Here is a 16216-nt window from a genome sequence, read left to right on the forward strand (position 1 = left end):
TTCATGCAATGGTACAAAATAAAAAATAATCTTAAGGGTTGGTCAGCAAAATGTGCCACCGTGTTTGTTTTTCTGTTATGTCATTTCACAGTGCAAATATAGGAGGCAGTTCTGATTTCAGTTATGCCAGTTTTACACTGATGTAAGTGTAAGAATTGGATCCATTATTATTTGTGTTTTTTTCCTCCAAATCTTCTGTTTCATAGCGTTTGATTGTGATGTCACAACACGTTGGTGTAAAATCATGCTAGGTCATCAGAATCCGGGCCATTGTATGGTCTCCTCCCGTTCACTCCTCTCTTTCCTCTACACCCAAATCCATGCTTCATGAGACAAGACACTAGAAAATGTACTGTAGGGAACAATCTTTAATAGGAAGGGTGAGGGACTTTTATCATACTTCATGGGTTCACTATCTTTTTCATAGCACGGACCACATCCAAACCGACATATTGTCTTGTGGAAACCTCCTCTCCAGTTCACAATAGTATAACATTACTGCGGCAACTAGAGCAAGTGCTTACATGGAAAATCAATATTAGGAAAGTTATTTAATTTAAAATTTTAGCTTCTTTTCTTGCAATCCAGCAGGAGGCAACAAGTAGAGGCGTTAGAATCATAGATGTGTAGATTTTAAGGCCAGAAGGGACCATTAGATCATCTGGTCTGACCTCCTGTATAACACAGGCTGAGAATTCCACCCAGTTACTCCTATATTGAGCCTAATAACTTGTGTGGAACTAAAACATACCTTCCAAAAAGGTAAAGCTTGATTTGAAGACTTTAAGAGATGGAGAATCTACCACTTCTCTTGGCAATTTATTTCAATGGTTAATCACCCTCACTGTTAAATTTGTGCCTTATTCCCAATTTGAATTTGTCTGTTTTTAACTTCTAGCTATTCATTCGTGTGAAGCCTTTCTTGCATACATTAAAGAGCATTTTAGTACCAGGCATTTTCTCACGGTGAAGGTATTTATACACTCTAATTAAGTCAACTCTCAATTTTCTTTTTGATAACCTAAACAGATTGAGCTCTTGAAGTCTTTCGTTGAAAGGTGTTTTTTTTCCAGTCCTTGAATCATTTTGGGGGTTCTTCTCTGCACCCTTTCCAATTTTTCAACATCATTTTTTAAAACATGGACACTGGAACTAGACACAGTCTTCCAGTATTGGTTTCACCAATCCCTAAATCCTTTTCAGAGTCACTGCTTTCCAGGATACAGATCCCTGTTCTGTAGGTATGACCTTACATTTAGCTGTTTTAAAATGTGATCCTGTGTGTGGCAACATGAAATCTGAGAATTAAATCTTGAGCTGCTGTGCATTTCTTATGATAACCTGTATTAAAGAGTTTCCTATCTACATGCCTGATTATTCGTGTGCAAAATGCTTTTATTCCCCTTTCTACAGTTGCTCCGGCCATATTTGTAAAGTTGCTCGAGAACCAGGAACTGCAAGAGAGTGACACTGCAAAACTACAGTGTGAGCTATCCAAGCCTAACATCCCAGTGGAATGGAAGAAAGCTTCGTCTGTGATCAAGTCCAGTACAAAGTTTGAAATCAAGAAGGAAGGGAATGTACATACTCTGATCATCCATGATTTAAAACCTGAGGACTCAGGGGAGTATAGCTGTAATACAGTCGACAGGAAGACCACTGCCAGACTAGATGTTAAAGGTGAGATGGTGTGTCCAGAGTGCCATGCTCTGAAGCCATTCATAAAATGCTATTTTTTTATGTCTGCAGGTGTTTGTGCTCTGGGATCGCTCCTCTAGCATTCAAGGATTTCATTTTTGGGGGTGAAAAACAATCTTGTCTTTAGTAATTGAGATATGTGGTTTCTGAAAAATGGGAATTTTTCCATAGGAAAAATTTGCTGAAATTTTTGGTTTTCTGTTGGGAAAATCTAAACTAAATATTTCATTTCAGGTTGGGTCACCATTAAACTGCATCTGCCTAATGTGCTGTGGTGCCTCATGGGAGTTGTAGTTTGGGTGCATCGTGTTCCCATTCTCTCCTATGGGCTGGGCTCCCTAGCTGGACTACATCTCCCATGATCTCCCCTCTAATTTAGCCATGTAGTGCATGATGAGTCACAAGACCCCAGTGAATCATGGGACCTGTAGTCAAGCCAGAGACCCAACCAATAAGGAAGAATGAGGGCACCAAATAGCATGGCACCTTAGACAGGTGCAGTTTGATGCTGACATGACTTGAAACAAAACATGTTTATTTCAGAATGTCAAAACATTTCATTCTGGTTGAAAATGTCAAAATGAACATTTTTATATTTCCAAGTCAGTTTTTTTCAGAATTTTCTGTTGCACACAAGTCCCTGTTTTGATTTTGCACTCCAATTCTGGATGAAAACAAATGTTGAAATATCAGAATTTGCCACTGGGCAGAAATTCTGATCTTTGCTCAGCTCTAGTAATTCTTCATCTGCAGTGGTAGAGATTATTGAATGTATGTGCAATCTTACCTTAAAAATGGACTACATTTAGAATCACAGCATTACTCATTAAAAATTAGCCTCTTGTAAGTACTGTAAATGAAAAGATGGTTTGTTGAACAATGTTAGTCTCCTTTTTTTAAAAAGTGGTTAAAACTGTCTTGTGTTTCAGATAAATAGAGGTCCACTCCAAAATGCCCCTGGGTCTTATTTTGGTTATCACCCCAAATGTGACTGACAAAACGTTGCAAACCAAATTTAGCTAGTAGAGATTTGACTAATAGAGATGGGTCAAAACTGGAGCGACTTGTTCAGACCTCACTACCCAAACTTTTGGGGTTCAGATAAATTGAATCTGGATTTGAATCAGACATGCTTCTGATTTTTACAGAACTGAAACCTGACCAATATTATGTAAAATCAGCCCCCCCACCCTTTCCCACTGGAATCCCTTCATCATTTTTAATGATTTATGAAGGTATTAAATTATCGCCCAGTACAAACTACTTTACAAAACTTTATTACCAACTAGCAACAAATACTTGCTCTACCAGAGAACTATCAACAATTCCGACATGACTATAGGCCAGGTTCTAGCCTTGCTTGCATTCTTACCCCCGACTGGGAGTAAATGCTGGCAGAATTTGGCCTATTATCTTCAGGAATTCCATTATTGTTCAAGCTGTTATCCGTTCATTTTTTCACAAAACAACCTCCTCTCTTGTTTCGCTTCATTCACGCTGTCAGCCCTACCTGTGCTTTTCAAACGTTGGCTCCAAAATGAGGAAGTCGAGGAAGGGTGTACGGCCGCACTGCGGTGCGAGCTGACAAAACCGAGTGCTCCGGTTGAATGGAGGAAAGGAGATGTGGTGTTGCAGTCAAGTGACAAGTATGAGCTCAGGCAAGAGGAGACTTTTGTTGAGCTGTTTATTTATGACGTGGAACTTCAGGATGCTGGGGAGTACACGTGTGATTCAGGAGATCAACAAACCACTGCGGCACTGCTAGTAAAAGGTAGGAAAAGGCTTGATTTGTGGTAAATAGTCCTAAAGGCCCTGGCTGTCCTCCAAAATGGGTAAAATGGAAGTTTTACTGATGAATTAGCTTTAACGTTTATCAGCCAGCGAATCGCATTTTAATATAACAATGATACGGTGTATCACTACACACTTATTTGTACCTGGTGGACCAAACTTTATAAAAAACCACTTCTATTCTTGCACTTGCATTTTCAATCTCACAACCAGATGCTGGAACAAAATTGCAGATGCTGTTGACTATAGGCATAAACTATAGCTTTTATGAAATTGAGATTTGCTGACCGTTACTACGTGTCGTTAGCTGAGATAAGAGTATTTCCCTATACTTAGAATGGGGGAATATTGCTGCATATGACAATAGTTAATAGTTAGCAAATATTGACTTAGAAATGGCAACCAGTATGCCTAATTGTACCTGTATAACCCGGTGTCACGCTCTGTTTCCCTCTAGTGGCTAAGCCATTAGAGGTTTATGAGTTTGCTACTGGCTTTAAGCTGACAGCTCCAGAAGTGCTGGATATCTGTTACTGATGACCCACCCAGGGGTGTTGCATTACCCATGCAATTCAGATAGTTAGATGTCCAAATACTATCATTTGCACCTGCGTCTTTGCCTACAATCAGCTATAAGCACACAAAATTGTGGGTGTGAAAGTAGCGGCCAAAGAGAGGCCCCTTAAAAAGCCATCATTCATAGCAGCCTTGCACTGAGCTGCAATGATCTACTGTTATTTTGTCAGTGGCCAGTGTCTATGGGGCTTTGGCCATAGTGCAACTTGAAGGACTATAGTGGGATAGCATTTCCGTTTTTCCATCTCTCTGAACCACACCCAGCAACTACCCAGAGAGAGGTTACCAGAAGGGGAGCTGTGATGAATGGAATGGTGCAGTAAGCCTCAGTAATTCACACTTGAGCATTCTCACTACAGTAGTTACTTCTCCACTGCAGTACTACCCGTGCTTTTTAAAGAAGAACTGCATAACGTAGAGGCAGAAGAACGAGGAACAGCTGTCCTGCAGTGTGAGATCTCCAAACCTGATGCCCTGGTGGAGTGGAGGAAAGGAGCGCTGGTACTTCAGCCCAGTGCCAAGTATGAGATGCGTCAGAATGGCACCAATGTGGAGTTAATTATTCATGACTTGGAGGTAGAGGACTGCGGACCCTACACCTGTAGCACTGGGTATGAGATGACCACAGGCTCTGTGTACGTGCAAGGTAAGAATAAATCATTTCAAATTACCTCTCATTTCTGGTTGAATTCAAACAGGTGGTTGTTCAGTCAACAGGCCAGATTTAGTCCTGGTGTAAGTAGGTGCAACTCCACCAATTTCTGGCTTGATTTCAGTGATGTTGCACACTTTTATACCAAGCGTGAATATGGACCAATATTTATAATATAATGGAGTTCAAAGACAATGACCATACTGTCTGTAAAATGGTATAACAACACCTGCTTAAATAACTATTTGCTTAGAGTGACTGCTATGAAGTTATTGAATACCATGTTGTTAATTATTATTATAGTTATTTTATAGCGTTGTAAGTATACACAGTACTTAAATCACAGGGAAGATCCCTGGCATAAAGAGTTTGCAATATCAGTGCAGACGACACCCTACAGGACACCAAATCATGAATGGATCACAAAATTCTTAGACTGTCCTCATGTTGAAATAGTATGTCTGAACAAACCCACTATGTTTGTCGGCAAGTGCATTGTTTATCTGAATGAGTGTGACAAGTTTATTTATGCAGGACAATTTGAATGTAGTTCACAGAATCTGTGAATCTAAGAACTGCACTTTAGATCAGTTCTGCGGAAGGAACGTGTATTTGTGTGTCCTTTGTTTTCCCTTGGTGTACCCGTTTTCTTGCTCTGTTATACAGAAGAGGAAGCAGAGATAGTTTGTGGTTTAAAGAACACGGATGTCTTTGCGGGTGAGTCGGCCACCTTCACCTGCGAGCTCTCGCGCCTGGGGGTGCAGAATGTACAGTGGTGGCTCGATGGATCTCCCCTTCAGAACAGCGCTGTCAATGAAATCACTGTGCGAGATGGAAAAATCCACACTTTGACCCTAAAGAACCTGGGGTCCGATGATTCGGGGATTGTGACTTTCAGAGCTGGGTCCCTCATATCTTCAGCTAAATTATTAATCAAAGGTATTTTGCTTAGAAAGATGCAGATGTCCATCCCCCAAATTACTCTCTATACTAGCGCTCCTGCCGTCTGGTTACCCGTACGAAATTCCTCCAAAATACTGTTGTGTTATTAGTATTCTGCCAGTGGCATAATATTTTCATAACTAGCGGACTCTAGGAGAGGGCCCAGGCTTGCAACATTTACTCATGCAAGTTGTCCATATTCATGCACATAGACCTGTTGGTTTCAACAGACCTACTTCTGTGAATAAAGATGACTCAAGTGAGTAAGGGTTGTAGGATCAGGCCTGTGGCTTTTACCGGGCAGCACAGTCAGGATTTGTTCAAACTCTGGAAACAGATGGTGAAGATTTAATCTTACCCTTGTGGTACCTGGGTGTTGTGTCCTCCCCAGGACTATACAAGAATGATATTACCATAAATGCCACCCACTCGCATTAATGGGTGGGAGAACTTGATGGGGCCAGTGATGAAAGGGGGACAGCTCCAGCAGCAAGGGAGGGAGACACTCGCCAATAGACAATAGATAGCTCTCCACCCCCCGGGAGGCTCTGGCACCCATTGGCCAGCCAGGAGAGAGGATTGCTGATTGGCCAGCATTCCTCAGCACCCATTATTTAACCTGGTGTGGGGGCCATGTGGAGCATCTTTCGGCTCCATTCCAGCAGCCCACCCTACCTGCTCAAACTTGGAATGGGAACCTGGCCTGGCAGATGCTGTGGGTCTAACCAATCTCCTGTTTAGGGGGTCAGGAAGGAATTTTTCTCCCATAGGCCAACGGGTGTAGGACCAGGGAGCTTTTTGCCTTCCTTGCAGCATGTTCAAGCCACAGTGGATGAAGTAGGAACCTTTAGTACCCAGCTGAGGTACTGGAGTGGTGGTGTTTATTCGTCGCAATTTGCGATTGGTTTCCAGTGTGATTAAAAGGATAAAATGAACAGTTCCCAGAGCTAAACGACCTGGGATTTTGGTGATGGGCCTTGGGCTCATGTGATAGGGAGAGACCTTGCTGCCCTTGCAAGCTGAGATCCCCACCCTGCTTTACCCTGTCGAGGAGGGGAGGGTGCCAGGATTCAATGAGCTGAGTCCTGGGGGGCAGGCTGAGGAGAGCTTACTGCACATTATGGGTTATATGGCAGAAAGCCCTGTAACCCCTGCGCTGGAACCAATTAAACGCCTGGTATAGGAGAGTGTGGGGGATGGACGGACAACACCCCTCCCCCGCCTTAAATTTTAATAGAAGTTGCAGCCTGCGGCTAAATTCCATGCATGTGTCTGTCCTCATTTTGCCACTGTCCACATCAATACCGTATAACCGTCGCCCTGCTACTGCTCCACGAGACACGCAGACGCAAATATTGGGCCTGATTCATCACTATGTGGCTGGAGTGCTGACACAGCCTAACTCCATCAAAATCGACGCCAGCGAGCTCTTGTGCATGGGAATGCAGAACAAGTCGTGGTGCCTGGATGGAATAACACAGGCATAAAATTGCAGTAACACAATGATGACTTGGACCCATTCATTTGTTACCGATGTCCTGCTGGTTGGTACTGTACTGAGAATGTTTTGCTGCTGTTTGTTTTAGATTTGGGGAAGGGAGCCAGGAACTGCAAATAAAGCTGAGCTCCAGACTTTACAATAAAGAAATCCCCTGCACATATACCTCCTTTCGAGAGCTCGGGAAAAGCTGCGATTTTGCTTTTGTACTGAGACAAAAATAATTTTTTTCTTTCTTGTATTATTGGGAGGGAGTCACATACCAGGAGGCGTAGAAGGTTAGCTACTCTTTCCATTAAAATCCTCCTCCTTGTTGGGTAGCTTTGTCCTTTAACTAAAACAGGAGTAGTTGGAGACGTGTAATCGCAATCTGAAACTACCATCCATTTTCGGTTACACCATCAACTCTTCAGCCCTAAGCAGCAAGAATGGCCTCAGGACCTGCCATCGCATTTCTCATGAGGGGAGCTGTGCCATTAAAAGCCACGATAGAGCCCTTAGGGAACAGAACTGAGCCTAGCAGGGGGAATTCAGTAGACATCTCTGGGCTGCCTTTGCCTGCCAAAGCGTGCATATCATTTCCATTAACATCAGAGAAATGCACACATTGTTGAGAGGAGCATTTTCTCACAGGTCCAGTTTAGCTGATTTTAGCTAGGCTGCAATGAATTCTGCTTCTTAAGATAAGGGCTACTTCTGGTCGCGACCTTCAATGACTATTAGTTCTTTAACCTAATTGATTATATAACTTCACACCTACAAAGTCCTTTGTAGCATAGCTGTGCTTCCAGGGAGAAGGGCTTTGCTGAGAGGCTGCTGTTTCAATCGCCATTCTGATTTTTGGTCAAATATATACAATAAATATCGCCTGCAAATACGCTGATGGAAGGGGAATACAAAGTAGCATCTGGGAGGATGCCCCATGCCTGCTTTTGAAGCTTGCAAAATCTTTGGTTTGGTTTGGTTTTCTTTACTGTATTGTATTAGGCCTATAATGATAGCAGCAATCTTCAACAGTGGTATTTTAAAAGAAAGTAAAGACCGTGAAAATTCAAAAGCAGCGGCATGGGTATCGCCTTTCTCAGCGGGAGCCATCAGCTACCAGGACCATTCGCAGGATTTCTTGGGTTCCTCAGTTCAAGATTTCAATGAGCCATGGGTACTAATGTTATCTACAGTAGAACCTCACTTACGAACACCTCGGGAATGGAGGTTGTCCGTAGGACTGAAATGTTCGTAACTCTGAACAAATCGTTATGGGTGTTCTTTCAAGTTTACAACTGAACATTGACTTCATACAGCTTTGAAACTTTATGATGCAGAAGAAAAATGCTGGTTTTGACCATCTTAATTTAAATGAAACAAGCACAGAAACAGTTTCCTTACCTTGTCAAATCTATTTTTTTAAACTTTCTCTTTAATTATTTACAAAAAGAACAGGAGTACTTGTGGCACCTTAGAGACTAACACATTTATTAGAGCATAAGCTTTCGTGGACTACAGCCCACTTCTTCGGATGCATACAGAGTGGAATAAATATTGAGGAGATATATATACACACATACAGAGAGCATAAACAGGTGGGAGTTGTCTTACCAACTCTGAGAGGCCCATTAAGTAAGAGGAAAAAAAACTTTTGAAGTGATAATCAAGATAGCCCAGTACAGACAGTTTGATAAGAAGCAAGTGTGAGAATACTTACAAGGGGAGATAGATTCAATGTTTGTAATGGCTCAGCCATTCCCAGTCCTTATTCAATCCTTTGTTGATTGTGTCTAGTTTGCATATCAATTCCAGCTCAGCAGTCTCTCCTTGGAGTCTGTTTTTGAAGTTTTTCTGTTGTAATATAGCCACCCGCAGGTCTGTCATTGAATGACCAGACAGGTTAAACTTCAGAAACAGACTCCAAGGAGAGACTGCTGAGCTGGAATTGATATGCAAACTAGACACAATCAACAAAGGATTGAATAAGGACTGGGAATGGCTGAGCCATTACAAACATTGAATCTATCTCCCCTTGTAAGTATTCTCACACTTGCTTCTTATCAAACTGTCTGTACTGGGCTATCTTGATTATCACTTCAAAAGTTTTTTTTCCTCTTACTTAATGGGCCTCTCAGAGTTGGTAAGACAACTCCCACCTGTTTATGCTCTCTGTATGTGTGTATATATATCTCCTCAATATTTATTCCACTCTGTATGCATCCGAAGAAGTGGGCTGTAGTCCACGAAAGCTTATGCTCTAATAAATGTGTTAGTCTCTAAGGTGCCACAAGTACTCCTGTTCTTTTTGCGGATACAGACTAACACGGCTGCTACTCTGAAACCTTTAATTATTTAGTAGTTTATGTTTAACACAGTACTATACAGTATTTGATACAGTATTTGCCCCCCCCCCTTTTTTTTTTTTTGGTCTCTACTGCTGCCTGATTGCATACTTCCAGTTCCAAATGAGGTGTGTTTGTAACTCTGGTATTCATAACTCTGAGGTTCTTCTGTAATTACATGATTTACTTTACAAATCAACTAGTTAGATGGCTATATGGAATCATTTGTGCCTGTAATTGTCTGTTTTAAACACAGATAGACACAAGATTAGTCAAAAACTGGGCACTTATCTTCTATGGAGTGCCCTCCTCGTGATATTTTGGAAGGTCCAGAATAGGGTTCCCCACCTGTAGCACCATGCTTGCCTTACTGCCTGTGCGTTTCTGACAGGCTTTATGACCAGTGGTAAGCCGAAATGCCTAATGTAATTGTACGTTTCATTTCAAGTAGCTTTCACGGTTTGTTCACATAGAGAAAGGCTCCTATGAACTTTCAGACAGGCCTAGGTATCACTGGTGCAGTTTTCCTTTGGGCATCTAAAGTATCATAGTAAAGGCACCATCATATCACAGCCTGTTGGAAGCTATAGGTTCGTCATTGGAAAATTCCTAGCCAGATTTAATCAGATGAACATATAGCCACACTGGGGTTCATTTTTAGCACAGACTTACCAGTTTAATTGGAGTGACCCAGCTAAACCCCTGCCAATCTTGCTGAATATGTTCTCTCTGATGTTTCTGTTTTTGTTTAAGTCACTCAACCGTCTTCTCAAGGCAGCTCACCCATCCCACTTCACTATCTCCACCCCTGACAGATTCTGAGAAGCCCTGACATACTCGAGAGAGAGCCACAAGCAGTGCTCCTTGGTGGAATGAGGGCTACTGTGATATGTGTCGTTGTGGGGAGGAAATGATGGCGGATGCTCTCCAAGGAAAAATAGCCTTCAAGAATCTTAGTATAAATCTTAGTTATTTAGGCTAAACCAGCAGTTCTCAAACTATGGGGCAAATGTGTCAAGGGAGGTGTGAGGTGTGTGATTTTATTTAAGAACTCTTTCAGCCCCAGGTGGCTGGGGCTCGTGCAGAAGGGCCGTGCACACCCGGGAGACAGGAATAAAGGGGACAGCTGGAACCCTGGAGCTGATAGCTGGAGCCACACCACCTGGGCTCGGGCTCTCCATCCCCTCCACTCAATCCCTCACCTGGGGTGGCAGCAGCAGCGCAGAAGTAAGGGTGGCAATGGGACACTAAGTCTGCTGTGAAAAGTGATATTGACAAATATCACTTTTCACGCTGCCACCGTTACTTCTGCGCAGTGCTGCCTTCAGAGCTGGGTGCCCGGCCAGCGGCCGCTGCTCTCCGCTCTGCCTTCAGAGCTGGGTGCCCAGCCAGCGGCCGCTGCTCTCCGCTCTGCCTTCAGAGCTGGGTGCCCGGCCAGCAGCCGCTGCTCTCCGCTCTGCCTTCAGAGCTGGGTGGCAGTATATGTACTTGTGGGGTGGGGGGAGGGAACACGTAAACGACTACAGACACAAAGAAGGGGGGCCCGATCAAATAAGTTTGAGAACCACTGGTCTAAACTATCTGATGGTACAGCTATCCTAATATATCCTGTTTGCTTCCACGCTGCTTGATGCTGACACAAGCAAACGCTAAACCTGCTAACCTGTAGCGCATCTGAGCAGCCTTATGCTTGTAATTTCATTTCCTTTGCTTCCCATTCCATGCGGGCTCTGTGCTTGAAAAAATCTAAGCTGCCCTTTCCATAAAGATCCACTAATGCATGTCCCTCCTGACATGTTGGTTGACAGATCCAACTATTGAGGTGGTCAGTCCCATGCAGGACATTACCGTTGATGAAGATGGCACAGCAGAGCTCATATGCCAGTACTCTAGGCCAGTGCAAGCCACATGGAAGAAAAATGATCAGGAAGTTTCTGCAGATGGGCAACGAGTCATTATCGAGCAGGACTGGAATGTAGCCAAGCTAAAAATTAAACCTGCCCTTCCAGAAGACAGTGGCATCTATTCTTGTGAAGCTGGAAACACCAAAGTTGTGGCTATGCTTGATGTTCAAGGTGAGGTCTTCCAGCACAAAAGGAAGACTACCATGGGGACCAAATAGTGACCAAGTGGCAAATCACAGCCGCATCTGACAATAAGTGGCAAATCGTTACCTATTCATTTGGTGTTCATTCCAATATCAATAATAATGAGAACCATGTTTGGTGTTAACATGAGTTGAATGTGAAAATGTACAAAATTCAGTTGGAAACTAGTTCAATTTAATGCCCACACTTTGGTTCCAAACGCGTATAGATAATCATGCTTGCTCTCCAATGAACTGAATTTCGTAGTAGCATTACTCAAATGGGATATGTTCTGCTGAATTATTGTCATGCTGCAGATGTGGTGTTCTTGGACTTGAAAAATAATAGTACTTATATAGCACTTTTCACGTACAAAGTGCCTTAAAAAACGAACTAAAGGATAAAATGGCATTGTATTTTTTATTTCCAGTTAATCTAATCTACAGCTCGCCTTTCTTGAGTTTTATATCTATTTAAAATAATAATAACTTGTAAAGCCTCTTGTAATTTGAAATTAGATATTGTAAGTGTCCCTGGGAGACAAAAAGTGGAAAAACAATAGAAATATTCTTTTATATGTAGTTAAGTGTCTGTGATAGAAAAGATGAAGAGAGCAGCTTGATTCTTAGGTTTACAGAAAACAGTGTTTCAAGGTTTGTTGTATCCTGTTCTTAAATTTTTTCCCACCAAAGACTTAACTCTTGTTTCCAGTGAAGTTAATGAGAGTTTTGCCATTGATTTTAATAGCATGAGGATGTGGCCCCATATGTAACCTTTATTGATTTAATTAACAGAGCTTTGTTTATAGATGTCTTGGACTCAGTTGCTCGGAGTCTGCATTCAAGAGTCACTATTTTCTGTCTCTCTCTTAGGTACTTGTATTGCCCCCGTTACTGTGCTATGCAAGTGCCCCACACTCTTTATTTATTTTCAATTTAGGACAGAGTGGAAATGAATATATTTAAAAAAATAATTGTCCAAACGTCACAGGGATGATTTTCAAAAAGGCCTAGGAGATTTAGTAGCACAAGGCCCATTGGCCTTAAATGAGAGTTGTGACCCTGTAACCCGTAGGCATTTTTGAAAATCTTCCTCCAGAGGTTTTTGAGACCAATCTAGCATTTGGTGTCCCATGTAAGGTGAAAGACACCTGATCTCAGTCTTAGACTTGATGGTGCATAAGATACTTCAAAGAAAACTACCATACGTTTGCCAGTATTAACGGATTGAGGGAGTTGACGCGCAGCTGCTCCATGTAAGGAACTCTCCTTGACTTCAGTGGGACACCTACATGGAGCAACTACAGAACGAGGCCCAGAGCCTGCCATTTAAAACGGGACCGCCTTTAAAGCACCGAAATATCCAAGTGATCAAAGCAAACAACAGTAGAGCATAGCGGATATAATGTTTTAATAACTAGTTTTCTGCTATTTGCATATGGAATTCTTGTTTTCAATTACCGGATGATTAGAAATAATATTGTTTCTTATCTGGTTTCTGAACTGTGGGATTGTGGTCAGTTAAAAAGCCAATTTATTATTTATTATAATGCTCTGCACTTTGATAGCTCCTTCCTCTTAGGGTCTAAAAGCACTTACCAAGTATTAATGAATTTAGTCTTAAAACGCTCCAGGGGGGCAGGGATCTGTAAGTATCAACATTCTACTTATGAGGAAAGTGGCGCACAGAGAAATTAAATGACGCGGATACCTACACACAGGAATGCAGTCATGCCTCTGACTCCTGTCATTTGCCCTAGACACAAGAGCATTGTTCTCTTTAAACATTCAAGTTGGAAAATTCTGGAACCTCAGAAAAACTGATTTGGCTTTGCTAGAGAATAAATAGTTCAGTATCAGTTTTCTAAGTGACAAGCAATTGCACACGGGTTAGAAGTTACAATGATTGATGTGGTTACTAAACAGGATTGATTGGCCCATTATTCTGGTGCTGTATTAGAACACTGATCATGAGGACCATGGTATATAACTCATGTGGGCGTTGTGGGTTTCTGTTTCTAAACTAGCTCAGTGTACATAAACTTGTACAGCAGTGTGTGCCTAATGTGTCTATGCAATTAACCTGGCTGTGCACACAAATTGGGGATATGTGCATCAAACTGGTTAGTTGTGTACAACTATCAGTTGGTGCACGCAGTTGCAGTAATTGTGTGCAAATGGTCATGCACATCTGTGCACATTTTTGCACACACAATGGCCCCGACCCCTGACACTCAGATTAGAAAATCAGGTCCTGGACATCTGTCAGAAGAATTTGGTAATAATTAGAAAGTTACTACTAAAAAAGTGTTACCGATGCAATAAATTGTAATTTTGCAAATGGCTTTTAGTAGTACAATTTGCAAAATCCCTTGTTGACTTAGATTACAAATATCATTGCATTGACCAGCAGTAGTCCGCTGCTGGGATAAGGACATGTTTTGTATAAAAGGTGGTAAGATTTTAAGGTGAGCTCCCTATCGGTTTCATATCTCTCCAGCTATGATGTTAATTATACATATGGAGGAGGTTGGCAAGCAAAGATTCCTGTTGTACACAAAAGGAAACTGGTTATACCCTATATTCTTGAACTGTAGATGGCTTTTTGTATTTGTTTCCATTGAACAATTACCCCAGTTCATACGAACAATATGATTTCATCCTTCATTTATAAAGATATAGGTCAGGTTATTGGATAAATGTTGAATTAAGCCAGAAGGAAACACCGTGTTAGAGTTATTTTACTACGTGTTAAACCACATTGCTGTTGTGGATGTATTTTAAACATAATGCTGTGTTAGGATGCCATTGACATTTAAAAGGAGAAACCACAAGTTAACTTTCCACATATGGTGCTCTCGTATCAGCTTCCAGGTGATGGAAATTACATAGTGTGCTTTAAGGCTCACTACTGCTCAGAAGTGTGTAAGCAAAATAGCTAATGTTTTTAATCATTTTCCTTTTCCATTAGCCAAGAACAGTATTGTCAAGGGTTTGGAGAATGTGGAAGCCGTGGAAGGTGGTGAAGCCCTGTTTGAGTGCTACCTTTCCAAACCAGAGTGCTACAATTACAACTGGCTGATTGATGATGAGCCTGTCAAAACCACAGAAAACATTGAGATGGTTTACTTTGAAAATGGACGCAGGCATATTCTCCTCTTGAAGAACCTCACTCCCCAGGACAACTGCAGGGTGACTTTCCTGGGTAGTGACGCAGTGACATCTGCGTTCCTGACTGTGAAAGGTAACAATGACAAACGTGTGCTTGGAGTGCTAGCTTTCCGGTTTGAAAGGCTGGACAACCCAGAAAAATATTTGTTGAGTGCCAGAGCTGGATAGTTCATGAGTAGCATAGGTCATGGGCTCCCTGCATTACTTCTGCTTCACACAGAGAAATCTTTTATTTTATACTTTACTACTTACGTTTCGTGTGACAAGCACTTACGTGTAGGAAGTGACATATGCCACGTCTCATATAATGCTTATAAATTGTGCAAATTAGCTAGAAACAAGCAACGTTCATACAGAGAGTGAGTATTCTAATGGATCAGATATAGATATTTCAAGGGTAAACAGGTTACAATTTACATCATGATCATCATCATTATTATTGTTAATTACTTTAGTTCCTAGAGGCCCCAAACAGTTAGGCAAAGCACAGACATAGAATAAAAAGCAGTCACTGCCCCAAAGAGCTTTGAATCTATCAGCATACCAAGTCAACAAAGGGTGTATTAAACAAACGAATGAGGATGGCAACAAGGTAAACAGTGAGACAGTCCTGATTAGGTTAAGTAGTAGGGTTGCCAACCCTCCAAGTTTGGCCTGGAGTCTCCCGGAATTGGCATCGATCTCCCCATGACTATTGAAAGCAATCCAGGAGACTTTAATAGGATATTTTAAGAAAATGACATTATGTCATACTGGGGGAAAAAATCTCCCAGAATAGCTTCGGTCAGAGTTGGCAACCCTTTTAAGTAGATATAGCAGCAGACCACACAGCCTAGCCATTGCTGACTGATTTGCAAGCATCATGGCAAAGGTGAGTATACTTTGCGCAACTTCTGTTGGCTGTGGAACACAACCATTTACATTTCTTTCTGTTACTCAGCAGAGATGAATCCTTCTCAAACCTGCTTTATCAGTTTCTCTGTGGTCTGACTATCCATCGCTTGTCTTCCCATATTTTAGGACTTGCTTGTACATTCACTCATTATACATCTTGATTGATGTGGCCCAACCAGAATAACATCTATTCTTGTATGCTTTCCAGTGTGCTATTTTCCTGAACTGCACCTTAACGCCTCTTACCATATTATACTCATGAGCTTTGCAAAGCATTCTTGCTATGAGGGAATGCTTCCGTTTTTCAATCGGACACAGGATCTCACAGCCATGCAACATAATGAAATCATAGTTGCAGGATGTTGGGGTTTTTAGCTTCAGTTTTCTGCTTGCCCAATCTTGTTGAATCAGTTACATGCATCTACTGCTAATTATTAAACCAAATTCAGCCCTGGTGTAAACAGACGCAACTCCATTGAAACCAATGTCATTGCCCATGATTGCACTAGGAATAAATGTGGCTCCTTTATGTATTTATTTCATGTACTACCTCTCCAACTACGCTAATTGGGGTGCCCAGG

General features: G+C 41.8%; 1 protein-coding gene across 6 annotated transcripts in view; it reads left to right on the forward strand.

The window, feature by feature from the left end:
- OBSCN (obscurin, cytoskeletal calmodulin and titin-interacting RhoGEF) overlaps nt 1–16216 on the forward strand; it is a 266409-nt gene that overhangs the window by 171506 nt on the left and 78687 nt on the right. For all 6 annotated transcript variants that reach the window (XM_065582593.1, XM_065582594.1, XM_065582591.1 and 3 more), the window contains 6 exons: nt 1414–1680; nt 3203–3469; nt 4445–4711; nt 5384–5656; nt 11293–11559; nt 14542–14814. In XM_065582593.1, coding sequence (XP_065438665.1) covers nt 1414–1680; nt 3203–3469; nt 4445–4711; nt 5384–5656; nt 11293–11559; nt 14542–14814 — 1614 coding nt within the window. The remainder of the gene's footprint in view (nt 1–1413; nt 1681–3202; nt 3470–4444; nt 4712–5383; nt 5657–11292; nt 11560–14541; nt 14815–16216) is intronic.

The sequence above is a fragment of the Chrysemys picta genome, chromosome 2 (genome assembly GCF_011386835.1).
Source record: "Chrysemys picta bellii isolate R12L10 chromosome 2, ASM1138683v2, whole genome shotgun sequence".
In the NCBI taxonomy this organism is placed as follows: Eukaryota; Metazoa; Chordata; order Testudines; family Emydidae; genus Chrysemys; species Chrysemys picta.